General features: G+C 36.5%; 1 protein-coding gene across 3 annotated transcripts; it reads right to left on the reverse strand.

Moving 5' to 3' along the window:
- Positions 1–422: 422 nt before the first annotated feature.
- Positions 423–25,363, reverse strand: NAP1L4 (nucleosome assembly protein 1-like 4). 3 transcript variants are annotated; one of them, XR_663809.1, is made up of 15 exons: positions 25,333–25,363; positions 24,045–24,106; positions 22,411–22,510; positions 21,426–21,567; positions 21,233–21,319; positions 19,559–19,684; positions 18,704–18,775; positions 14,748–14,887; positions 12,606–12,751; positions 10,991–11,013; positions 10,235–10,354; positions 9,911–9,940; positions 8,515–8,592; positions 7,314–7,351; positions 423–1,683 (listed from the first exon to the last, which is right to left on the reverse strand). XR_663809.1 is itself a non-coding variant. In XM_009328536.1 (15 exons), the coding sequence occupies exons 1-14, from the start codon at positions 25,344–25,346 to the stop codon at positions 7,346–7,348; spliced, it is 1,125 nt and encodes a 374-aa protein (XP_009326811.1). In that variant the 5' UTR covers positions 25,347–25,363; the 3' UTR covers positions 423–1,683; positions 7,314–7,345. The 3 variants fall into 3 exon arrangements, 2 of the variants coding, with proteins under 2 accessions (XP_009326811.1, XP_009326810.1); XM_009328536.1 differs by having other exon boundaries at positions 8,515–8,571; XM_009328535.1 differs by lacking the exon at positions 7,314–7,351 and having other exon boundaries at positions 8,515–8,571.
- Positions 25,364–26,744: the final 1,381 nt, after the last annotated feature.

Below are 26,744 nucleotides of genomic sequence, written 5' to 3' on the forward strand. Positions count from 1 at the left end.
CGCTGTTCTCTGTGCCTGCCATAGTACCCTATAGTCTAATGACTGGTTAACAAGTCATAAACCAGTTTATGTCCCCCTGCACCTCACCTGGTCCATGACCAAATCGCATACATCATGTGGAATCCTTAATAATGACGCCCCCAAAAAGCCCCAAATCCTACAGAACATTCCAGACTGTTTACTTGCAAATTGAGCAAGTTTGTTCTGATTTACATCAAAGCATGTTGTAGTGCGATAGTTATAAGGGCTCCTTTTTCTTTGTTGCCAAAAGCCAAAGGAAACTAGCAGGATGTTCGGACAAGAGCTGTACGAGGCCAAACAGCCGGCATGCCCCTTGTTAAACACTTCACTGTTCACTACCAAAAGTCATAGGGATATTCTTTTAACCTAGGAAGCATTATGGACCAGACAGGCACCAACAATCATGTTTCACAACTTTAATAGAATATTCTATCTATTCTGTACAAATTGAAAACACCGTATTAAGTTACAAATGTGTAAGGTAAGGCTGGAGCACTCTACATGCCTGGTCACAGTGTTGATACAGCTGCTATTCAACTGCTGCCAGAGGTTGGCAATGGATGCTGAAACTAGAAACGTGTACCTGAAGTGCCACACAACAACAAAAGGTAGTTTTGAAGACTTCAGACCTTTAAATAAAACAAATTGTGGAATGGAATAATTTCAGTGTTGCAAGTAAGACACCAAAACTTCAGATTTATTGAACTGAATTTTGATAAATTTCCGTGTTCATAGTGAAAGGTCCTTCCATGCTGGACACTAAGCAGTAAGACTACTAGAGATTTTCTGGTTCTTTGGCTGCAACCCACTTCCATCAACAGCAACAGTTTGGCCTTTGCATTTTGATCTTCATCCAGAAGAGTTGTCATTTTGATGCAAGTTCGTTTCTTCTGTCTAGACTACTACATTGAGACCAATTCAAATTATTTGTTTTACAAGTACCCATATTGTATGCAAAAGAGGAAGAAGATTTTCAAGTATATTAAAAACTATTAAAAAGCACTAATTCTGTCAAAGTACTTACAAACATGAATAAATAAATAGTAAGATGAACAACTAAGTCTCAAATATGACACCCCCTTCAATTGGTTTTACTGAGATAATAAATATGACATTTAAAGCTGCTCAAGCACTAGTTCAATTTGTAGGTTGCAAGAAACATTAAAAAAAGGGAGGAGGGAACTAGCAAAAAAGTCATATTGCTCTATCTGTTTCAGCTACCATACATGTAATCCATTTACTTTAGCTTCTCAGCACATTGCTATTCCACAATTTTCAATGTTTAACAAGAAAATGGATAATCCTCACTTGGTAGTCTGGACTATTCCCCTATGCATAGGGCAAAAGGCTCTAAAGGCCTATTGACATACTTAGCTACAGTGTACCAACGGCTGTAGAGTGTGCTTTATTTAAACCTCATATTTCCCAAATGCATTGAAGTTGCCACTGTACATGTTAAGCAATAAAGAAAAGTTAGTGAAAATCATGCATTTTAAAACAAATTAATTTTAAGCATTGTTAATAAGGTTGTGCTGCAGTGGTGGAATATCCTGAACTGCAGGCCAGGTATCCAAATATTTGTTACAAGTTGTTCAAATATCACTTCCAAGTGGTATTTCCTTATTACTGTTGTTTGCATTCAGCAGGTTGGCTGGAATCTTTCTGTATAAAGGGAAAAAGAAAAACAACAGTTAAAAATCGGAATGGCATACAAGAGAATACTTCAACAAATAAAAGAAATTGGCTATGCAGTTTTGAATCAGCTAGAGATATCGCTAGCATGTACAAAAAAGCTACATGTAAACTCAAGGTAGATCATAAAGGTCTGGACAGCAGTCACCATATTTATTGGGTCCCCCCCAACTGCTTGGTACCCCGTATTTTTAATCTACATTTGCGTTCTTTACACTCCATCCAGTAGGCCAAGGTTCAAACAAACAAGCAAGCAAAACACCTTCTACTCCTCTTCACCAGAGGCTCAATTTGACTTTCAGTTCCTATTAAACAGTTTAACAATAAACTGCCACCTCCTCACTAACTCTGAGGAGGGAGGAAGGTAGGCTGCTTATTCTGCAGCACGTTTGAGTTTTTCCTGAGAAGCCTTGCCCTTTCTGCTAAGGTGATGAAAATGTAATTAATGTGTTGATTTCTTCTAGGTTCTGCATCACCAGCAGGTAACTATTCAACAGTTTAACACTGGGCAAGTCGTCCACATGTTAATCTGAATATGTAAAAGTAGAAACACCTTCATTAGGCAGTAAAACAACTTCCCCTTTGGCAAAAGGAAGTGTATTTGGGAAGGAGAACAAGTACTCAAACAGCTAAGAACTTCAGGTTTTACACTGCACTTCTTGCTTTTTTGTTGTATAATCGGATTCTTAGAAAGCAGGGTCATTTATTCAGTGTATTTCCTGTTTGCTTCTCCCTTTACCGTTCTTAATATAGTTTCTTATAAACAAACAGCAGTCACAGAAACCTGCTGAATTCTAGTAAAGAAAGATACAGGTATAAAACATGACACCTTGAATGTCACTGACCACAAAATAAAATGTTTCTTAGTAACCATCCTAAAGAAGAGCTTTATGTGTTGTAAACAGAAGCAAACATGCAAGAGTTCATTATACATCAAGTGACCAAGAGCTAAGACAACTTAAGCATTTTGCCTGCAGTGAGGAAGAACAGGTGCAACTAAGATTTCTTATCATAAGTTTTGCCCTTGATAATCTGCACTAAACCCAGACTATTTTTCCCTTCCTCACCTAAACCGCTTTAGGGTTATAGCGGTCACTATCATTCCCACTGGAATCCTGGATTAAAGCCAAATGCTGTCTCTTCTGCACAGATATGCCAAAGACCTTTCAGACTTCTTCCTTGTAGTTTTCCTCCCCCAGCACATCTGGCTAACTTCAACTTTGTACTCTCTCATCTGCCAGGGGTTCCAAATGACACTGATGTGAATTCATTTTCACTGATCTGGGACTAAATACAGCATGAATTCCCTCTTGAAAAGGGGGATATGTTTACACAGAATACAAAATTAGCATTCTGTTAAAAAAATAAACAAACCTGCCACTGGTAATACATTGCATGCTATTCCTTTTCATTTAGAGGCAGGCAAAAAACAGCAACATTTTAATCAAAAAGCAGCAACATTTTTATCAAAAAGCTTTCCGAAAGTATCTATTTTTCTTACAACTGCTTTGTATTTGAACATGGCTACAGAGTAGTGCACAGCATCACTTCCCCTCCCCCATGCGTTCTGGATAACAGCCATAATCAAGTAATAAACCAGTTGTTTAATAACTACTTAAAAATCTTTCCATCTCCCTCCTTCCTTCCTATTCACCTGTTACATCAGACACACTTACATTGACCACTGCAACCATTTCAGCCAAATTTTAATGATCAACCAAAACCCTTACTATATTTTCTAATAAGTTTAATTACCTTTTCTTTATACTTGTCTATTTCTGTAAACATTTGAGTCATTATTGCATATAAACCTTTATCCTGTAAAAACTGAGTCACAGAGATTACAAAGTTCCTTAAGGACCTTTCAGTGTTGATTACTGCTTTCAGACAGAAAAAAAAAATACAGTTTAAGGGGTTCTCGGATATGAGTCAGTTGTTGGAGAATTTTGCTAGTTTATGCTATTTTTAGCTTACAGTTGAGGGCATATCTATCTTGACCATATATAAAAAAAAATGTTTAAGCAGGGCATAAGTAACAAGGCAGTACCTCAGATCCAGATCCCAACATAATCAATTTTCTTCCACCCTTTCAATAGCACAGCACTGCTCTTGCTAAGCAAGTCAGCACGCAAGCTCCATATTGCCTTCGGTTACCCGTCAGCCCCACATAACACATCTCAGTCTAGCACCGAGATGACAACAGCACAAGTAGATGACTACTATTTTCTTCAAGTTACAGCTGCCTCATCAGGCACACACATGGTGAAACTTATCTTTGGCCTCTAATGGCTCCTGTAAGATCGGGGCCAGACCCCAAGCTGCAAGTGTGATTGAGATATTACGCCCATACTCCCTCAGGCAAGGCTATTAAGCTTGAGCCTGCTCTTCCTGGAGTGCCCAGACTGCTGGTGACATTCGGTCAGCCAACCACTACCAATCTATTTATTGGCCTTAGACAGACCCTGCTCTATTTTTCTCCCCGTTCTAGCAAGATTTCCATTCATGCTGTATTTCCCTAAATTAACTTCCCAAGACATCTTAGAAATGGTGGTGAAGTGCATCGGCCAGGCAATAAAGACCAAGCAGAGATTTTAACTGGCAAAAATAAGGAAGAATTGCATCTTATTTTAAAATAAATTTAGCAGCAAACACATGTACTGAAGTTCACTACCAGCACTACAGAGACAAGAATTATTCTTGTCATAAAGAGATGCTCTGTAGTAGTCATGAACAATGACTTAAGTTCATATGAAAAGTGGTAGGATTTTTAAATTTTTATGTCTTTAAAGTATTTCATAATATTTACTTATTCTGTGCAAAGAGCTTAAACTACTCCAGGCCTTTGATTCCAGTTTGAGACGCAGTTCTAATGGAGATACAGAAGTTAAGTAAGAGATTCCCACCTATTTTTTCTCTTTTGCTAACAAGCATCAATGTAAAGCTTTTTTGCCACTGCCTCTTATTTATTGCATCACTTGTTCAGAATAAAAAAAATACTCTTGCTCCAATGGGCAAGAACATTTTTCTTCTGGCATTTGATTACCCAGGAGAACAGTGCAAGAAACTTGAGCTAATTAGCTCACGTACAAGACCACTTGCTCAGACATCAGCTAAACTGCATCAGCTGCTTATGGACATAGAGGACACGCATCAAATTTAACAAGGGAATTTCACCTAAAATTTGCAGGATCATAGGGCTAAAATGGAGAAGAAAAGCAAGTCTGAAGTAATACTGCTTTTGTGACTTTCATACACACAGCCCACTGCTTCTACCCAGCCAATTAATCTGGTGTCCTACAGGATGGGAGGCATAAATCCAAAGCATCCATGCCATTTGTCTTAGCAGTTTAATCCTTTCAAACCAGATCTTTTTCACCTAAAGTTACTGCTGAAAGAGACACTGAATTTCTATTCATCTTCAATGTTTGAACAGATTAGGCAGGACACATTCCTAGGTGATTCAAAGAGCAGTCGAGCCTTTACCTCCTTACCTATACAAATCACTTTTTGGGAAGCTTCCCATCTGCTAAAGCAGCACGGGCAAGCCCACCAAGATACCATCCGACTACCAAACAGACTTTGCTGCCAACAGTGGGATCAATGCAGGCAGTAGGCACTAAAGCTGATGTCCCTTCCAGCAGAGAAGGAAGAAAGCCTTTCAATACTTCAAATGTCCTACCATGAAATAGGGGTCCTAAAGCTAAACCTCATCTTTGTTCATTTTCTAATCTATGTCATTGAATGAGAAAAAGCAAGGATATCAAATATATACACAGGAAGTAAACTCAGGGCTAACTGGAGCTGAGCAAGCAAGTGGTCTGAACTGCCTCCTCCACAACTGGACAGAACACTTCAAAGGTTCTGAAAATTAATTTGCTGCTAACAGGCCCTTCTGCCACTGTTACTTAAAAGATAAGCTAAGCACCCTGAAGCATGCGCAGTCTCTCTCCACAGCAACTTTTTAGTTCATAATTCAAAACAGCATTCTATATTACCTTGTCAGCTACTTTTCTTTTCAAGCTTAGCATCAGTAGTGTGAAATAGGAGCAGCTAAAGGAACAGGGCATGCAAGCACATAGAAAAATATACTAGACAGAACAAGCTACATTATCTGTTTTTGTAGCATCTTCCGAAGCTACTTTCAATCATCTGCTCAGTCTTCCAAAGCCACAACTTATACATATCGTCTCTTACACAAAGCACTTATGCTAATGACCTAGTTCTAACTGAACAACTCAAATGTACTTAAAACTGACAGGAGTGAAAGGAAGGAAAGAGGAAAAAGTTAACAAAGCAGAAAGCGTTGACATTTATGTAGCAAATGTTGTATGACAATAAAGGAGGAGGTAATATGGAAGTGACTGAAGAGAAGAAATTGGATTGGAAAGGAAAACAAACCAAAGAATAGGTTTTTTTTGTGTACATGAAAAGGAAAACTATTCTAGATATAAGAAAAACGGGGGGAACTGAAAGGCAAAGAGGGGCAGAGGACAAGGAGAAACAGGACCAGAAAATGGGATATACGGAAGAAGGAATGGAAAACAGGATCAGGATATGAGTATTAAAAGAAAAAACGGAATTCCAAGCTGACTTGAAAAACTGAAGCCAGTGGCTGACAATTTTTAATTATAAGAAGGGAAGGCAGAATGTGTAACATTGCAGCAGGACAACATATAAGCTGTTGTGACAAATGGATGTTCTACTGTTGTGGGTAAATAAACAGTGCAAGTATGTTGAGGCAGGGTGGCTGACTTCTTAAAGCATATCGGATTGGAGATAAATTAAAAAACCAAAACAGCTCAAATTTGAGTTTAACAAAAGCAAAGAAGAACATTATCTATGCAGAGAGGGAATGAGTTGGAAAGACTACAGCTTCTTCTAAGTAACCAAAGGGGGGAAAAAAAAAGATACAAGCCTAAAATACAGGGGAAAATAGTACAGAGCCTGTTGCAGGCATTGTTCTCTATGAGGCATGGGATGAAAGGTGAGAGATGACAGTATACGATAGAAAGAACTTTTTTTTTTTCTTTTAAATAGAGACAGATGAGCAGGACAGCAATACCTGTTCAGAATCACGAGTTCAAGAAAAGGCCTCTAAGAGTGACTGACTGCCTTTGTCAGGCAGCATAAATAAGAATAATGTTGGAAAAGACATACTAAGTAAGCTGATGACTTACAAGAGTTCAAGAAGAAAGGAGACATTTAAGAAATAATTTGTAAGTACACTAGAAACAGTAAAGAGACGTGCAACATCAAATTAGAAACAAGGAAAAAATAAAGTCTGACAAGTCTCAGTATCTTTTATCATGTGTATACAAAATACAGTTTGACTGCTACAAAGGCAAAGCAGAAGTTGTGTGCCAGGAAGGCAGAGAGGTCATTCTGAAAAATCTAATTTAATTATATGATTTAAAGGCATTCACCTCTATATACATTTCTTTCTATTTTGTACTAATAAAACCTAAACTCTGAAGTCACCACTCCCCCATTTCTCTTCCCCATACAAGGAAAAAAACAGAAAACAAAACAGAAAACCAACCACATTGCATGGCTACAAATGGGACTCTTGGAAGTTAGGTATGAATGGAATTCCACCTTACCTAGAAATGTATGAATGATAAACAGACTTAAATTACACCTAAATGGGAAAAAATTGAAAGGAACTGTCAGCATGAATGAAAAGTGAAATGTACAAAATAATACAGGAAGCAACAACTACAACCTTCCAAGATACCTTAAGCTTTTTTTCTACAAAATACCAAATCCTTTAAAAGGATATTTGATACCTAGCACAAATATACTTCAATACACAACTAACATTGTGTTCCTCAGCTGTCCCACTTTTTCCCATTTTTACCACCACCACAATTTGATCCCACAGAACACTCATTTCTGCCACTCTAATCCTGTTTGATCAATCTTTCCACAAGACAGACTTTCTTTAGTATACAGTGTTTCTCATTAAAGACAAACAAGCTCAATTCTTGATATGGTGACAAAAAGCATTTACTAGTGATATGATGATGCATATAAAACTCTACATCAGAAGAGTGACTTGTTAAGCTGCTGTTAAGACTTTTATCCCAAGATCAAGCAGTTTTGCATGCCTTTCACTTTTTCATCTGTGCCTTTATAAAAAATTAAAAGCTGATGTTTTAAGAACTAAAGGAACACAAGTCTGTCATCACTGCCCCAGCTTCACTAAATGTAAGCGTTAACTTTACCGTGACCGAAGGATTGAAAAATACCTATCAGAAGGAGCACTAACCCTTAAGGCTGAATTTTAAACCAGGTCTCCTAAAGTTTAAAATTCAAAGTTGGGGACTAACTTTTTTTGATTTCTAGCTGACTACAGACATGTGGAGTCTAACCTGCAGCCATCAGGACAACCAAAAAGAACAATTCTAAGAAAAAGAAAATAAACAAACAAGCTAGTTGAGACTTGTCAGAATAATTCTAAGTTGAAGTCCAGCCACAGAATATTTGAAGTAAGACCTTTCTAAAGGAAAAACATATATCACTATTACACAGAGATACCATTGAGAAGTAAAGGCACACAGTTCGAACGTTATCTTTTTCTTGGTGCAGGTTGGAAGACAAGACCTACATTTTCTCTGTTTATGGAAACATTAACTTTTAAGAGCAGTTTGAGTGCTGAAGATGATGAAAACATTGCAGTCAGAAGCTAGGGTGGTTTTTGTTTTTTAATAATTTATTCATCTTTTCACAAACTACTATAACCTTAGTTACATGGCTCATGACTATAGCCTGTGTTATGACTAAGCACACAAAAATCCCTACCTTAGGATCACTCTCTGCATCTTCTTCTTCTTCTCCCTCCTCTTCCCCCTCCAACTCCTATGACAAAATAGAGATAAACTAACAGAAATTAAAACAGGTTAAAAGTGTAACTTTTTGTAATGGAGAAAAACCAAAATAGCAAATGATATTACCACTGTATTCCAGAGTGTTTCAGATGTCAACATTAAAACTACTTGGGCTGACTTAAAAGAATTCAGCATCTTCAAAATCTTAAAGCAAAAATCTTCAAAAGAAGATTTAAAACAGATTTAAAAGATTCAGCATGGCTTAAGGCAACCTTCCTACATAAGCTGCTGCAGTCTCCCAGCAATTTTTTAACTTCTACCTGACCTATTATTTGGAATTTTACAGTTCTGGTAATAAGTATGTATGTCTAATTTTGTTCTTTGTTTTGACCTCCTTCCAAAGAGTCTCTGTTTATTTCAATTACTGTGGACAGGCTATGTATTCCTGCAGCATTTTCACACTCTGTGGTACACATGCCTACATCCAAGTAGTAACATCTGGCACTGGAGACAGATTAAAAATACACGTACACTTCTATCAAGACCCAGCTTAAAAAAATAAAAATAAGAAAGTGTTTAGTCACTCAACAGCCTAAGCCCAGAAGCCCATATTGCAACTTGCAAAGACAGAAGAGAGACTGCATGCTGAAGGCTGCCAGCTCTCATCAGACCACCAGCTTGGTAACTTCTGATGTACGCTATTATCGTGAACTTGATGACGGCCAGGTATGTACCTTTAACCAATTAGCAAGAACACCACAGTAAAAGCAGTAAAATAGAAATATAATTATCTGTAAAGGATATTAGTCCATTTTAGTGTGATATCATTTAGTGGTTTTGTGCAAAGCCTGTCACACTATGTCTGTATTCATACAATACTACTGTAAACGGACCAGAGCTCTTGGTGTACTAGAAATTCCAGCCTAAATTAAGCCTTTATCCTGAGCAGTTGCTTGTTCTCCCTTTTTTACTTTACATTTGCAACGCCCAGTCTTCAAGCTTATGACAACTAAAAGTTGACAGCTCAATTCCACTACTGCCTAAGTAACAGATATTTAAAAATAAGACTGAAGATTGTTATCATGCAACACTCAAGCAAAAAAAGCTCATCTTTAATTTTTGACTCATGGCAGAAAGCAGCTTTTAAAATGCTAGAAAAAAATGGATAAATGTTCTTGCAGTAAGTACTTTTGTGAAGAGGAAAAACAGCCACAGATTTTGTAAGCCAGGAACGCTGAACTCTTTTGGAAAGAAGTATCATACACAAGAGCATTTATGAACAACTATTTTCTGCTCCATATAGGACTATTTCTGGAACTGGAATTCAGTAGGTAAACAGTTATCTATAAAAGATACAGTATGCATCTCACCTCCTCTTCACCTTCTTCACCTTCTTCAAACTGAAAAACAAACGCAAGGTTTTATTAGCTCTGCTAATATTTGCATAAAATCTTCTGCAGTAATAGGTCTAGCATATTCAAACACAGTAACTGAAACTAAGCCCTTTCCAGAAGCAAAGATTAATAACTCACAGCGAGTTGAATGACTCTTTCCTATTCCCAAATAATAGGAATCTCTTCAGGTTTTTTGTTATTCTCATGTAATTGATGTTACATACTAGTCTAATCAGAAAAGAAAGATAATGTTTTTATCTACATGGTGATTAATAAACAAAATGCTGATAGCATACATACGTTATCATCATCTTCTATAGCCTCCCCAGTGAAATACAGCACAGCACGAGGGACTATCCTTTCACGGAAGAAGTGTCCGATTTCAAAATCTGCTGCTAAAGTAAACTCTGAATCTTCATCCTGTAAAGCAAGTCAGTTTGATTTTTCTATTAAAAATGTGATGTGCTACAGAAGAGCAAACAAAGGTATTTCAAAGTTACAGGTTTCAGAAACATCATACTGTCATCAACATCAACCTTCAGGTCACAGGTACTTTCAGTATACTTAACTTTGTAACAATAAAAGAAATATTGCAAGTCTAAATCCAGATTTGCAGAATTGAGATTTATTTTAAAAGTTTCCTACTTTCTACATACAGGCTACTGGCCTGCTGAAACACTTTCTATTAAAAAGGCTCATACAGACTTTGCTGGTTCTGACACCGGATGTTACAGAATTGTTCAGACTGCTTCAGATTGATTTTTACCAGCCACACAGTAATGCTGAGCAGCTAGAGAAAATAATGACCTCTTCTCAAGGGTGATCATTATAGATGTCTCAGATCAGCAAGATGTGTAACAGCAAAATGTCAACAGATTACCTGGAGAAGTCAACAGTATCTTTCATTTTATCAAGATGAGCTCAACTTCGGCAAAAGCAAAAACAACAACAAAAACACAGAACTTAATAATAAGAACCCGAATAGTCACTATAGAGATGTTTAGCAAAAAAGATATGGCAAAGAGCAATTGTGCAATTTCAGAAATGTAAACTTACCAATGACTCTCCATCACCAGATACTGCAAAAAGAAGACAGTAAATTTAAGAAAAGTTTGTATAGTCTAGCCCACCTCAATATTCAAGATGACAAAACACAGTACAAATAAAGACCTTCTCATACCAGAAAACACCGGAGTTTATAAAGTCTTCAGAAGCTAACTATTAAACCTTTAAAAACGATTCAGATTTATCCTAAATTAAACCCACAGAAATTGCACTTGCAAGAATTTTATGTGCTGTAATAAAAGCATGAAAGCTGCCATTTTGATGTCAAAGATTTTTGCACAGGACATACTTTTTCTACAAAGACGGGTTCCAAAGGCATGCAGATCACATTTCTCCCCTCAAAGACCAACACGTTTTGCTTCTATATTAATGCTGTAATTACAATAACTTTATTTTGCTACAGCACTACAAACCCTCTCCTCTCCCCAAACACAGATGCTATCAAGTAGATTAACATTTTGTCATGAATTTGCCAAGCATTGTTGAGAAAAGGCCTGTTACTGTTACCAGTAAAGAACAGGGTGGGGTGTTTTGTTTGGTTGTTTTTTTAAAAACAAACAAACTAAACACAACACCAACACCACCTCCAAAAAACAGATTTCCCTCCTCTACTCAGGTGCCATGGTATTGTGATCCTACTGTGAAAGTGATAATTTGGCTCAGTCTGTTCTCAAGTTGAAAACGCAACTATCAACTGCCAGAGATGTCATAGTCTTATCTTTCTTATGCAGCTACCTCCAGAGTATGTCCTTTAACTATTTAAAAAAAAACAATATAAAACCATCATTCCTTTCTGAAAGCAGCAACTACTTGTAACAAAAAAAAAAATGAGGTTAAAGGACATTTCTGTACCAAACAAACTCCAACTTTGGAAATACTTATCACTTGTTTCTTATCCCCACGTACACAAGGATTTGCAGTGGTATTTGGAAGGGACAGATAGTTCATAATAGCCCACGACTGAATCAAGAACTAAAGTCCATTTTGTTCAGTACATCTCTGAAGTCCAAAGTAAACTGCTTCTTCCATCCATGTTTGGAAAAAAAGAGTACAATGGGAGATGCATCAAGAAGAAATAATGTTTTTGAAATCCATCTAAGTTGTTCTAAATATGTGAGTACACATCTAATGTTAGGTAACTAGGAAAATTAGGAAGGTATGTATGGAGTATTAGGGATCACTAATTAATCACAGAAGAAACCACAGGGAGTTCTGTAACTTAACACAGAGGTTTAAATGAAACTGATATGCTAGAATGTGACCAACACTGGAAGAGATTTCTTTCCCATGTTAAAAACCTCAAATTGACGCATGGAGCCATCCTGTGGTAAAACAAGTCAACTTCTTTAGGAGATTCTACATGAGACTCTTACCATACTATGAATCCTCTTTACACAGCACACCTAATGGCCAAATTCTACAGAATAATGTCAGAACGAAATGATCTGTTTGGATGGGCTGCAGTTTGCTGTCTTTCTCTAGTAAGAAGAAAGTATATAATGCAGCAACACAAATAGGTTGTAGGTTTAAGCTGTATAAATACAAATACATATAAATAAAACACAACATATTTTAAGAATCCTAAATTCTCAGTTTCCAAGCTTACCCTTTATTGGGCTGAAGAAGTTAAAAAAAGAATCATTAGGTACTTGTTTAGTAATTGTCCGAACTGTGCCTCGACCCTTGTGTTTCTGTTTTTTCTTGATTGTTTTAACTGTAACATTTTTTCCTTTCTTCCAGTCAATAGTACACCTAGAGACAACACATGGGAAACAGCATTTTAACACAAGACATCAGTGAAAATAAGGAACTGAGCATCAGAGCAACAAACATCAAGGCAAAGATGGCTTATCATTCTCTAGATAAAGCTAGTTTTACACACACTGGCAACTGAATCTACTTGACAAGATGACAAGTAGATGCATCATAGTGCTAGAGACTATGTGTATGTTGGACATAACAAATACTTCCCTAAATGAAAAAGCTAAATAGTTGTCTTCGCAGAGTAATCACTGCCCCCACCCGTACTTTAATACCTCTTTGCCCCAACTACTGGAGTTTTGTAACCAAGGACATGATTAAGCTATTCCAGAAAAATCTCAAAAGTTGAGAATTATTCTTCCAACAGTCAGACCAGTAGAAAACAATACGTTACGTCCTCTCACTACAGGCCAAGGCAGTGTCCAGTTTCCCTAAAAATAAATGCACAAAGAGTGACCAGGGAGAGGCACATTTTAGCTCTCCAAAGAGCAGTGCTCAGACTGACCTGGCAGTCAAGCACAGCAAGTTAGAAAGTACTTTTCAGTTCCTTTCTGCTACTGTGCAAACTGTCACTTTTATCTCAATTAAAAGTCTCCCTCCATCCACCTACAGTTTTACCCAAAACTGCACATGGCAAAGAATGAGTGGTAAACACAGCTAGTTCTCTTCTAATGGAAATAATGGTGTCACAATAACCCTTAAGTGCCTCAAAATATCTTGTCCTATAGATAAATGGTCAGAGTCAACAGTTTTACAGTCAACCTGTATAAAAAGTCACAGAAATGTTTTCCTGCTCTACTTATTCCAGTATGTATAACCTTCATCAGGAAACATTAACTGAAATCAAAGTTTTAACATACCAGCAATTTTTGAAAGGCATTCCCCTCTGTAAGACTTGAACAGAAAAAATTTTGCTGTAATTAACTAAAGTTTTCTTCAAAGCGGACTAGCCTTTTACTTAAGCACAACTTTCACTAAACTTGCAAGTAGACATTTTGCCTCACTGTGGGTGAATACTCAATTCAAAAGCCAACATTGTAGCACTAAAACCCAAAAAATTTTGAAGTTGTCAGGGTGCTTTCAAGAAAGCAAGTATTTGGCATTTCTTAAGTGTTAGTTTAAAAAAAACAAACAAACCAAAAACCAACAAAAAAACCTCCCACCAAAACCCAAAAACACATCCTTCAAGGGGAAAAAAAACCCCACACAAAAACCCCAAACAACAGAAAAACACCAAGGAAGCTAAGAAAAATAAGGTACAAAAACATTTTTCAGTTGTGTCAGCTCTGCTCTGGCGTGGCACTGATCATCAGGTATAGAGCAGAGATCACTGATGGGAAGAGAAAGGGTTAGGTTAGACAGAACAATCTTTTACCCAAAGAAAAACTCTAACGTGGTGTCCAACTCACTAGACTTCCATAACAGAGATGAGAATTCACTATCCCACAGTCGGTTTCTGAACACATTTTGCCAAAAAAACCTGCTGCATTAGCCACAACTGCCAGAACCAAACTGTGTGGTCAGTATGTTCCAGCCTCAAAACAGGCTGAAAGAACAGATCATACATATGACCAATTCTTGCCAGATTCAAAAGTACTGCTGAAATAAAAATTGCAGAGATGAGCAAGAGTCCAGGAGAGTCTAAGGCTACTTATCAGACTGAGGATAGGAGTCTATAAAATGTTACGACTAATGAATTTACCCAGTTATCTGGAAATAAAAGGCTTGTTACCTCATTAGTAATCTATTAAATTTGAAAGGTGTAAGATTTAAAACGCACACTACGTTAAACCGTATCTATATCTATGTATCTGTTACTTCTGCATGCTGAGGCTAAGATCATCATCCCTACAAACATTCCCAGTCTTTAAGTCAGCAAAAGCTTTGTTTTATCTTCATTAATCATTATCGCAGTAAGAGAAAACAGCATCTGGAAAATAGGGACTTTTACTTCAGAAGGTTTTTTTGAATTTCAAGTTTTCCTTACCCCTCACAATCAACTATTTCAGGTCCTTCAAATGAAAAGGGATCTGTCTTGTCTGGCTCCGACTTCATCTTGTATGTTTTTGTCAGGACTGAATTAGAAAAGTAGTCATTGGGCCCAAAGTGGAACTCTAATGAGAAAGACTGGAAGAAAGTTCCATTATAATTTTATGTTACTGCTAATTTTTTTCTTTGAAGTAGTGCATCAGCAGAATTACCATTAATCATACTCTGAATACAGGAAAAAAAATAAGAATTCGATGGCAAACATATCTTTCAAACTACAGCAGAAGCAGGAAATGAAGAATGTCAACCAATTCTGAACATGCAGGAAGCTGAACATGCTAGGCTAGTATTAACATTCAAATTATAACCAGGTAATTACTACATTTCACTCACCTTTAAATATAGAACTGCTGTCTTAAAAGCAACCTTAGAAATAAGTACTTTGAGAAAAGTCTTGGTTTCATTTTCTGTGGAAGCCTAGTCATCATCCTTTGACTAGAGACGATGAAGTTGTTATTCTGAAGTCATTTTGATGTCAGAATAACACCATTAGGTTCTGTTACTCCCCCAACTCTGATCATTCAATGTCATGATCTTAGACTGAAACAGACTTTATTTCTAATTAAAAAAAATTTAAATTGCAGGAGTCTGTATTTAAACAGTGCACTCAACCATGAACCAGAGGGTTTTTTTCCATCTGGTAATAGAAAATCCTGCAAAAGAACACTGACTTCATAAACTGAAGCCTAAGATTATACATGTCTTAACAGGTTACAGCCTGAAGCAGGTGTTTCTGCTTATGTTTGAGCCCCCTGTGGCACCTGAAAATTGTTTGCAGAAATTCAGTTTCTTACATAGAGAACAAAAGGCTCCAGTTATGGAAAACTGCAGCATACACAATGCATCAATTTTCAAATCTGTAAAGCTTTCAAAAACTGCTTGCACAATGTTATATATGCCCACTTTGCACTCAGGATCAACTCTGAACTATTTAAAAGTAAAACAAAACTCAAACTGCCTTGGAACAGGGGAAACAATAAAGGTTTTCAGCAGCATTGCTTTAGTTACTTGAAAGGGGAAAAAGTCTGCAGGTCAGTTCAACGCAGAAGGGTTGAAAAATCAAAATCCCCAACATCACCATACCTACTGCACAGCCACAGTATGCTTAACAGTTACCTTAAAATATTTTATTTACTTCTCCAGCAATACGCCATAAGAACTAGACCTAGTGTGCATACAAAACAGACTAGATAATTGCCAAAAACACCAGCCTTGTATATACTTCCCCAGGCACTGGGGGACTCAGGCCAGAAAATGGTCTGTTATCATGCCTTGCCATCCTCTCTTTTTGAAGGCCCACCATGTGCAGACAGGATAAATAACTCTGGGGACAACAGCATGTTCAAAGATACTTACCCCTCACTCATCTCCCAAAGGCCCCTTAGTGTTTCTGAGACCCAATGAATCTCATGTGACTGAAATCTGGAAAGATAGTGGCCAAGGAATGATGGAGACTGGTGGCAACAGCAGCCTTCCCAACTCACACGCTCACAGTTTAAGGAAAGGAAGCCACTGGGGACCAGATGTGCACTGGAATATCTGTGTTGGGTTCACATAGCCTATCTCAGCTTTACTTCCATTTTAAAGCAATTCAAGCCAGCTAGTACGGTTTGGAGGGCGTCTTCAGCTAAGGCAAATCTCTCTCTGGCAAACATGCTCAGGGGAAGTTACAAACTTAGTCACTGGTAGTGGATAAGCTAACAGTCGTACCTAAATAGTCCCACAAACCATCACTGGGGTTATAAATAGGTAACCAGCCATACTACTTAGCATGCAGGATCCCAAGAACTAGCAAGACAAAAATATCTGCAGAGACTGCATTTCAGTATTTCATTCTATGCCTGCTAATTAGGAGACAATAAGAAGCAGCTTCAAGTTTCACATACTATTTGAACTGTTGTAATAACCTGTCCAGTAGACTTTATTTGGACATCTTTGCTTTTGGTATCAGCTTACCTTTGTAGCATGTATTTTTAGATTTTCCCTATAGTAGGAGATGCTCTCATGAAGTTCAAAAAAGAGAGAACTTCCTTATTTTAAGCTACTTAAGTTATACCCAGATGCATCATCCAGGTCTGAATATGTTAGCTAAGGATCCTGATGTCCAAAGAGATACATAAGTAGAAATTGTATTTATACAAACATATGTAAGTTTATTCATATGATTATAAATAAATAAAAGCAAATAGTAAGGGAATCGCTTATGCTTCATACAGATAAAAGTTTATATATACAGGCTATAGCAAACAGAAGTTTGAAGGACCATTTACCTGTAGCCAGGTAAATCTACTTTTGGAGGACCGTAACTACAGTTAATCACTTTGGGTCAATGGTAAATCAGAAAACTCCTAACTATCACATATTTCTTTCAGTGGCAAAACCTAATCCCCAGCAGAATTAATGTATTTATTACACACTGGTAATGTGAACTTTTTACAGTACAAAGCTACCACTGCTGCACCTATTTTCAATAGCCAGAGAATTTCAGACAAGACAGTCACACACAACTGGATAACAGGTTTCACTCAAGTAGTTAGGAATGCATCCTTTTGTCTCCAAATACAGAAGGGACATGGAATTTGCCAGCCTTCCATTATTGGATTTCATGTAGCATTGGAATGGAACCTATAGACAGAAATATGCTGTCAAGAGGTTAAAAACACTGCAAGACAAGATAAAGCCACTGATGTTTTAAGAGCAGTTCTTCAACTTAAGGTACCGCAAAACAAAGCTGAATGAGAACACAAAAATGCTGTGGACAAAAACTATTCCCAAATCATCCAAATGTCACCGAATAGATATGCTTCAAGATAAAAACCACCAATTTCTTAGAATACTTTACTTTGTGCTTAAACAATTCATTTTCTTCATAAAACTCATCCTCCTCTTCAGCCCTAGCAATATTTAGGAACTTAATTCCCAATTTTTCTCTGTCCATACTACTTCCCTTCCCTATTATCAGCTCAAGCGTTTTGGTACTAATAAGAGAAAGACAATGAGGACTGAAAAATAAAAACCCACAAAAAACCATTAACTTTGCTTCAGCTGTTATTAACATCTAAAGGGTATTTTGAGAAAGTCCTTCCATCTTTCTTAAGTGACCCTTCAATGAAGCATTTCCTGCATTTATTTTATACTTTGTCAGAAGACCATAACTCCGTAAGACAAAACAAAAAATACCAAACATAAGGAAAAAGCCACAAGGACGAAGTTTAAAGAAAGGATGCGTAGGCTCAAATCCCATCCTTTTCCCTGCCTCCCCCTCAAAATGAGTTCAAGGAATAAGTATAGTCTGCATGAATTAAATAAGCAGCAGAACAACTTCTTTTCGACAAACACAGTATCTGTTTCTGTGCACTGAACTTAAACAAGAAAACAACTTCCAAAAAAAAGGCAAAGTACAAATTACTCATTAGGTACACTTTTAAAAGACCATCTAATATATTTTCAATCCTTTTCAATAGGCAGTGTCCATCATCATTGTTTTTGATTAATATTACTAAGTCACATCTCTTCTTTTGATGAAATATTCAATATAGTAAGTAGCACCCAGAATTTTTTCCACAATTCATTTTCAAACCAAAAGCAGCCATGTAACTTTATTAGTAAGAGTAGCTAATTTGGAATTTGAGAGAAGAAAGTGAAAACTAGAGAGAATTGAGCCAGAATTTTAATCTAGAAACTACAACGATGTCAGAGATGTCCAGGCTAAGGATGAAAGTGCAAAGGGTCAGGAAAGCTGAAGATAAATCTTTAAAAGGCAAAGCATGAAGACATTAGCCTGGAAAGAAACCCCCAACACACATTACAGCTGAAGAGAATGGAATGAAAATTTTGAAATGCTGTTCACTTCACTACTACAATCTTCATGAGAAACAACCAGAGAAAACTTACCATAGGCTGTCCGGGTTCAGAAAACTTAACTTTAATATCCTGCAGATGTTTCAAGATTGGTTCATCATATTCCTAAGAAAAAAAAAGAAAAAAGAAATTCCTATTCAGCAGGCAATATTTAGAAGAACAAAATTTTAACCTAGTTTCTTGTTCAACCTGTTCTTAAGAAAGAACCAAACCTTGTAATTATTCAACAATTTCAGCTAAAGTTCAGATTTGGATCCAAGTTTCTTAATCGTAGTTCCAAATATCACGTGCCAAATTCTCAATCATTAGGCCTCATCTTCGGTAAATAAAGCTGCTATCATGCTAGGCTGCATGAATATTACTGAAAATGAAATAACTTCATTCAGGATATTTATTGCTGGTGAGATTCACAGAAAGATAGGCTTCAGGGAATTCTTCCTTAACAGCATTAAAAGCAATTAATGTAACTGAGGGCAAAACTACATAAGCTATTTAACATGAATTCAACCAATCCATGGGTATGCTTATAATAATGCAAAAATAATCCTTTATGGACTAAATTAACAAAACTACAGGGGAACAGCTGTTCCTGTTCCAACAGCGCATAAACTTGCATTTTAGTACTTACAAAGGTTGTTACAAGATCATTTCTTAAACAATTCACATAGTGTTTAGCAGTTTGGGTCAGCTGTTCCAGTTGTCTGTCATTAGCCTTTCAAGCATCTTCAGGAATAATATTAGGGATTCTGAAGACTCTTGATTTGAGGCTATATTTTTTTCAAGATTTGGTGTCTCACACACATTCCACAAGCACTCACTATTGAGTGGAAAAAGTAGCAATTCATTGAACGCATGACAGAAGTTATTCTTTTCAGAGGAGAAACTTACTTGTACTAATTCACTTAGCATATCTACGTTCCTAAAGATAGTAAACCAGAAGTCTGGAATTCCTTTGACATTTGTCTCTTCTGCTTCTGCTTTTTCTTCTATTACCACTACATTTTTCAGGTCTCCCTGTGAAACAAATACAGAAACATTTAAGAAATGAAATCACAACTTCTTAATATTAATAAGCAGAGGTAGATGTACAAAACATTTGCCATCTCTGAAGCTGTGTTTAAGGAACATTTACAATTTACACTTTTTTCTCTGTAAATGAAGTGACACAAGGTTTATTTACACAACTAAACATATATACATTTAATTCAGATTTACTTTCAACTCATTTGGAATTCTTCTGTACAAAGACTAAATAGACCAAGGGACAGTTTCATTGACTTGACAAACAGAAATAATTAAAACACATTTCTATCTTTCTACAAACAGAAAAAAAATATAAATACATTTCTGTTTTTCTATTCATCTCATTTCTGTAGCTTCATGTGCCATTTACAGGGCTTCATCTAAAAATTTAAAATTTAACTTTGCCCTCTGAAATACTGTTTTAGCTTCCCAGTTTTTCAGAATACTTGGTAAAGTTGGTTATTTTTCATTATTACACTGTCTTCCATTATTAATCTTTTGTGATACAGGATAAAAAAAACACATAACTGATGTCAAATGTTACAAAAAAGAAGAATGACTAAGTCACTTCTCCATCCCCAAAAAACAGGAAATTCGCAGTCTGAATTAGTTGTATTGCACCTTTCCTTTTACACCACTAGATAGCAGCAAATATATAAGATCTTCTGAACAGCAGGGTTATGACTAGTCAAGAATATGAAGCAGCAGTTTACTTGCCATCTAGACATGTTTCTTATCCTATAATTGCATGGAATATGGCCAGTCAATGCTGTATTTACACAAAGCCTAACTAACCTTTTTTTTGCTTAGGCACATGGAGTACTGTGTCATGCTAAATCTCATGAGATCAGTAAAAACAAAGAGAACAATTCGCTTTGTATACAGAACAGTGTCCAAAGGAAACTGAAGGAAAACAGGCCAAGGAAAAAATGCAAAGAAAACCTGACAGAATGGCAAACACAGCATTGCAAGCAGGTCACTTCTCTGAGAAAAAGAAGCAAGCCATGAGTATATATCTCCAAAAATTATGACAGGAGAGTAAAAGGCAGATTATATTATCCCTCCTAATTCTAGATAACTCCTACTCAACAGACAAGTAGGAATCCACTAACTAGCACACATTTTATTAGGTCAATTCCATTTTATGACTAGGTGACATGTCTAATCTGTATTTACGGAAATGAAAGCTAATTATGTCCCCCAAAATAAAGGGGACAGGCAGACAAACAGCCAGCCTTCTATTATCTTGGGGTATCATGTAGCACTGGAATGGAACCCATTATCAGAAAGATACTGTTAACAGGTTACGAACAGTGCAAACAAAGGCAACTTTTCAATTCACTCAAGTTACAAACTTGAAAAAAGGCTAAACTAGAAGTTTAAAAGCTTTCATTGGACAGAACAGTGTATTCATCACAAGAGCACATTACTGATAAAATCTTTATTTCCAAAAGATGAGTCTTTCAACGGAAAACACCGTACAGGAATTAATTCTGACAATCCGATATATCTGTAGTTCATTACCCAGCTTGTACTCACAGCTAGTTTTTCTTCTTCCTCATTTTCACTGTGCCATTCTGACTCTGCATCTGTGGGTTCAGCTTCCCCATTAATAAACTCTCTTCTCTGTGTTAGAAAAATCAAGAATGTAATTGAAGATGTAAAATTACATATATGCAAACAGAACTGACTCAGCTAGAAGGAGACAAAGATTTATACATAGTCTTCCCACCTTATCAAAAAGGGGTTGATAGAGCGCTGCATATTTTCTCTCTAAATCATGTACTTCTTCATAGAATTTAGCTTCTATATGGGCACATTTCACCTGGAGCTGTTTCAAGGCATCAATTCTTCTTTTCACTGCTTTTGGTAAACTAAAAACCAAACAATTCTTTAAGGTTAAAAGTTAGTTGCCTCAGCATTATTTAACACATCACTGTGAAACAGGCTGCTTATAACTAAATGCAATTTTAAAATAAAAGGCTTATGTCAAACATAGATATTTCTTCAAAACCTATTTCAAAAAGTTGAAAGAATCCTCTCCTACCCAAGTTGTTCTCAAAGGTACACCTAAACTTTGAGACTAGAGTTGTGCTGATCCATCTATGAAAAATAAGAACTGTGCATTCTACAGGGGAAAAGTACACATTGCCCATCTGTACTTTGAATTATTAAGCATTTATATACAGTCAGGTAAAAAGAACTTCTTATGGCTTTTTTTTTTTTTTGAAAAAGAGGTCTACCAGCTATTCCCAGTGAAGAAATAAAAGCACAAATATCTACTAAAGGCAAAATTTTAAAAAGTTTAAGTCTACTCTACAGTTAATATAAAACTAAGCTTCAAACTAGGGATTTACAGGTCCTGAACTTTCCACTACATCCTGGACAGCAATCTTATAGAAATCATCAATCAATGCAGCGCACGCCCTGACAGAATAAGGGTCACAGAAGGAAACAAAGTGGGAGTGAGAGGAGTTATTTCTAACCAAAATAGTAATAGCGAAGGAAAATACTGAACTAGACAAAAATTTGTTTGCAATTTTGTGTAAGTAAACTAAAACTTGACTCTTCCTTCCAGACATAGGCCACTATGAATCATGGTTTAAGTCAACCATTTTTCTTAGTGAATCATTTGTTCTAATTTCCTATCATAACTATACAGTAATAACATATTATGCTTTCAGTCTTTCAGGAATTTTATTATGCCCTGTACTTACGTTTCAATGTAACTTGAAGGAGTAAGCGCTGTGTTGTCAAGACGTTCCTGTAGAGCTGCCAGAACTTGTGGATTTTGCATCACTTGGTCTGCTAGCTTTTCTATGAAGACAGAAAATTACTTTTAAAACAAATTTGAATATATTTATAGCACTTTTGTCATACTGTGTGTCTTACGGCAGTCACAGTAAAAATACTATTTTCCAGATCTCAAATAGCACCACTATAGTTAACTAATAACTCAAGCAAAATTACTTCAGGATCAGATTTCAGAAAGATAAAATTGGATAATGATAGAAAATGCACCTTTTTCTTTGCAAATATCTCAAGTCTTTGCTTTTAGAAGCAAGTAGTACGTAAGCAAATTTCCTGTCTTCCCTTTCGTGTAAGAAAGTGCAAGATAGGAGTTTCTCTACCCTCCCTCTATATTAGCTGTAGCTTCTAAGCCACATATAAATTTGCAAGAGAAGAACCACTGAATTACACTTCCCAAGACATTTGTAAAAGTGTTTTCCAGTTAGTCTGACTCCTGAAAAAAGCCTGACGAAAACTTTGTGTGCTGTACAACAAAGCAGCATAGCACTATGACCATTTCCTTGACAACTAATTTTTTACATCAAGACACTTTTACTATCTGTAGGACTCCCCAAACAGTCATCACAACAGTTCACAGAAGACTATTTTTATGGGAAGTCAGATCTAAAATGCTTCTGGTTAGGAGTTAAAAATCCTTACTCATAACTGCACAGGTAGTCATAGTGGGAACACATTTGCTTTTCAAATTTTTCCATTCCTTCTCACAGCTCTTCTCCCCAGATATTAAAAACAATAAATTGCATACCACACACTAACTTGATGAAGCTTATATATAGGTGGGTTTGTGTGTTGTTTTTGTCGTTTGTTTTGGGGGGGGGGGGGGGGTTGTTTTTTCTTAATCCAACTTGACTATAAGAATTATTCAATGGTGTCTACCAGTTTATATGCGATTTCCAATTGCCAGTCACAAAGGCTTTCTTAAAAAAAAAGTGAGACCTAAAGAACATTCAGTGGCCATGTACGTGAAACATATTTCACTATAACTTACAAATTTGAGTGCTCAGGTTAATAACAATGGAACTGTAGCTTTTCTGCACACAGAAGTATTAATTTGAAAAGCATTATTCAGCACTTATCTGTAGACCTTCCAAATGAAGAATAAAAACCTCAAGATGACATATTATAAAGATGCATCTTCCTACAAACAAGATAGTAAAGAATAGCATACATACAGGACTTCTCATTTTAATAATTATGCTGATAAAGATCACATGTTGTTAAAAGTTAGTCTATACAGACCTTATTGCAAGCGTCTAGTGGGTTATTTCATGCCATAGTGAATCATCCTAGTCACAACATATGCAAAAATACTTCCACTGTTACAAAAATATAGCCTTTATTTTGCTCTTGGCTGCAATAAATATGGAAAACATCAGAAAGTGAGCAGTTAGCCTGGAAAACATTGCTTTGCTTTCAAAAGTGAACACATCTGTAGTTTTGACTGTAAAGGTTTTGGAAATGTAGATAAAGAAGCTTCAAAACACAAGGCAATAGGCTTATTCCACCTTTGTAATGTTACCTACTACTATGTATTTCTTACCTTTTTTGTCGCTTGCATTTTTAGCAGCCTCCACAGAATCTGAAGCAGTATCTTCTGTTTTACTACAAGAATTAAAAGTTTAACATATTAAAAAGGCATCACTTCAAAAAATGTTAACATTTAAGAACAAAAGTATTCTGAATTTTCAGTGTTTATTACAGGACAAGTTTTATAAAGTAGTGTCCCACTAAAAGACATTATTTATGTCATCAAGCTTCTCAGAACTTGAGAGTAAAAGTTTGGATATGAAACTAGTTCTGCTAAGATGAATAGGATGCAAAGGAAAGGCAAAAAAACCCCAAACAAAACACAAAAACCCCAAAACAAAAAAACACTGACAGATAAATTTATCTCATTAAGTGAATGTCTGGCCTTTCATCTGTACTGGGTCACTCTGGACAGGAAATGTTATTACTCACAAGCAAACAATAGAAGACACCCTTTTAGTGTAAGTGATGAAGAAAAACATGAGAAAGGATACACATAAGAAAGGAAGATAAACAAAAGATCAAAGCTCTTCGTTTTGAATTTCTATATCACGTTGTTTTGATTAACAGTAAAAACATTCACTTCTACTCTAAAGAGATGTCCCTGTCCTTCCCAGTGGAGGGAGGACACTCCCTGCCACAATGTCTTCCATCACACTTCCTGTGCTGGAGAAAGAGAGGGACCAGAATGAGTCAATAGCCAGCAAGCATTCCCTGTGTTCCCTGCCAGTTTATAGCTCGCAAAATACAGACTGGGTATTGCTGAAATTAACCCTAACTCAGATACAAAAGGAGAAAACATATCACATATGCAAATGGGTATTATTAGTTACCAGATAGACTAGCTTATCCAGCTTACCCTGGCGCACTGCAAGCCTTGAAAGACCAGCATTACGTATGTATTTACACCAGTTTAACAACCCTGTTATTCGTTCCAAAATGCTATAAAAACTAGAAAATAAAACAGTGCCTTTTGCATGCTTAAATCATACAGATCAGTGAAACACTGAGGATTAGTGGTCTCTTCAAGTCTTTAGAGAATTTAAATATGAACACTGAAAACTGAATCACGACAATATAAATTACGTTAATCCAAGAACAGAGTAATTCTGTATCCAATACACCACAATCTCAGCGTCTCCTGTATCAAATGAGCGTTTTGTCCTTGCTGTAAGGAAACACAGTCTAGTTTGAGAAAATATTACCATTTCATTCTAATCCAAGTTTGGTAATCCATTCTTCATAGGTAAAAAAATACTCTCCCACAGAAGACCAGATTTCACGAAAACAGTCCAACATACCTGTTATCTGCCATCTGTGTGCCTGTATCCACCTGCAAGTTGAAAAACAGTGTTTAAAAATACTTTAATGGTAATTTGTTTACCTCAACAGAAGATGAAAATAGAACAGGTCATTGTTTAAAACCTTAATATAAATTAACAGCTGCTGGTTTTGCTAAGAAATTCATGATGCATAATCTCTTACAGTAAAGTGAATAGCTCCCATAATACCCAGTCCAAACTGGAACTTGCTCATAGTTTTTAAACAGTCTGTTGGGTGCTTTCATTTAACCCTTTTAAACTTATTTTCTTCTGTCAAGTATTCCAGATGCTGATCCATTTCTACCAGATCACAAGTCTTCAGTCTGGAGACAAATGTCTCAGTTTCCTAGCCTAGCTCTGCATTCTATTAAAAAAATATCAAACCAAAGAGGAAGATGTAAATATAGTATTTTCTAATTCCTTGACAGTATCACAGTAAATAATGAATTTCTAATCTCTGCATATACTCTATTACTATGCCTGATCTGAAAACAATGAAAGTTCAAATGAATTACAACAACTTCAGAATGACTTTTTTCTTATGTCACCTGAGAAGAAAAATATGCCTCACTTGTCTGTCTAATCAGGGCTATTTTTGTGAATAGCTGCTTCTACAGCACTATACTGAATGACAACATAAAACTGCTGCTAGACAAAGAGAAGCAAAACACTGAAGGAAAGAAAATGATTTACCAAGAGAAGGGTTTTTGACAGCAGCTACGAAGGCAGAATCCCCTATATAAAGATTTGCCTTGAATTTATTTATCAGGAGTGAGAAAACAAAGAGGAAACATAGAAGCTGAAGTCTTGGTATTAGCAATGATTGCAACCAAGTTTAGCACAGCTACCCCAGCCCCCAAGATCTAAATTAGCTCTCCTGAGAAACCAGAGGGAGCCCAATTGCCTAACTTACTTAGCTGTTATTTCTTTACTGGGGTGAAATATCCAAGCCTGTACATCTATTTTAGTAATACAGGTTGGTGGGGTTTTTTCTAAACAGTTCATCACAAATCCAAGTAATCACTACATACCATACAGAAGCATAGGTGATACGTTCCACTATCAAGCTTTCAAGAAAGCAGATATTCTAAATCTGACTTGCAGACTAACAAGAAGTACCTTCCATCATTCATGAGCGTCAACAGGTCTGATTTCTTAGAATCTATAAAGGCCAAGCAGGCTGATCTTTAGCCCAGCTCCCAATAAATGGCTACCAAAGAAGAACCTAAGTGCTAATGACATCTTGAGTGGCAGCCAGAGCAGGGGGCCCAGCGATTGCATGCACTCTCCCATCTGGAAAGTGCTGATTCCTGCTCTAAGCTAGAAAAGCAACACTTTCACAACCACTTAAATAGAGTTGAAAAGCTTTGTTCATTTACAAAAGTACTAAG

Source organism: Pygoscelis adeliae, unplaced genomic scaffold, assembly GCF_000699105.1.
Source record: "Pygoscelis adeliae isolate BGI_AS28 unplaced genomic scaffold, ASM69910v1 Scaffold166, whole genome shotgun sequence".
In the NCBI taxonomy this organism is placed as follows: domain Eukaryota; kingdom Metazoa; phylum Chordata; class Aves; order Sphenisciformes; family Spheniscidae; genus Pygoscelis; species Pygoscelis adeliae.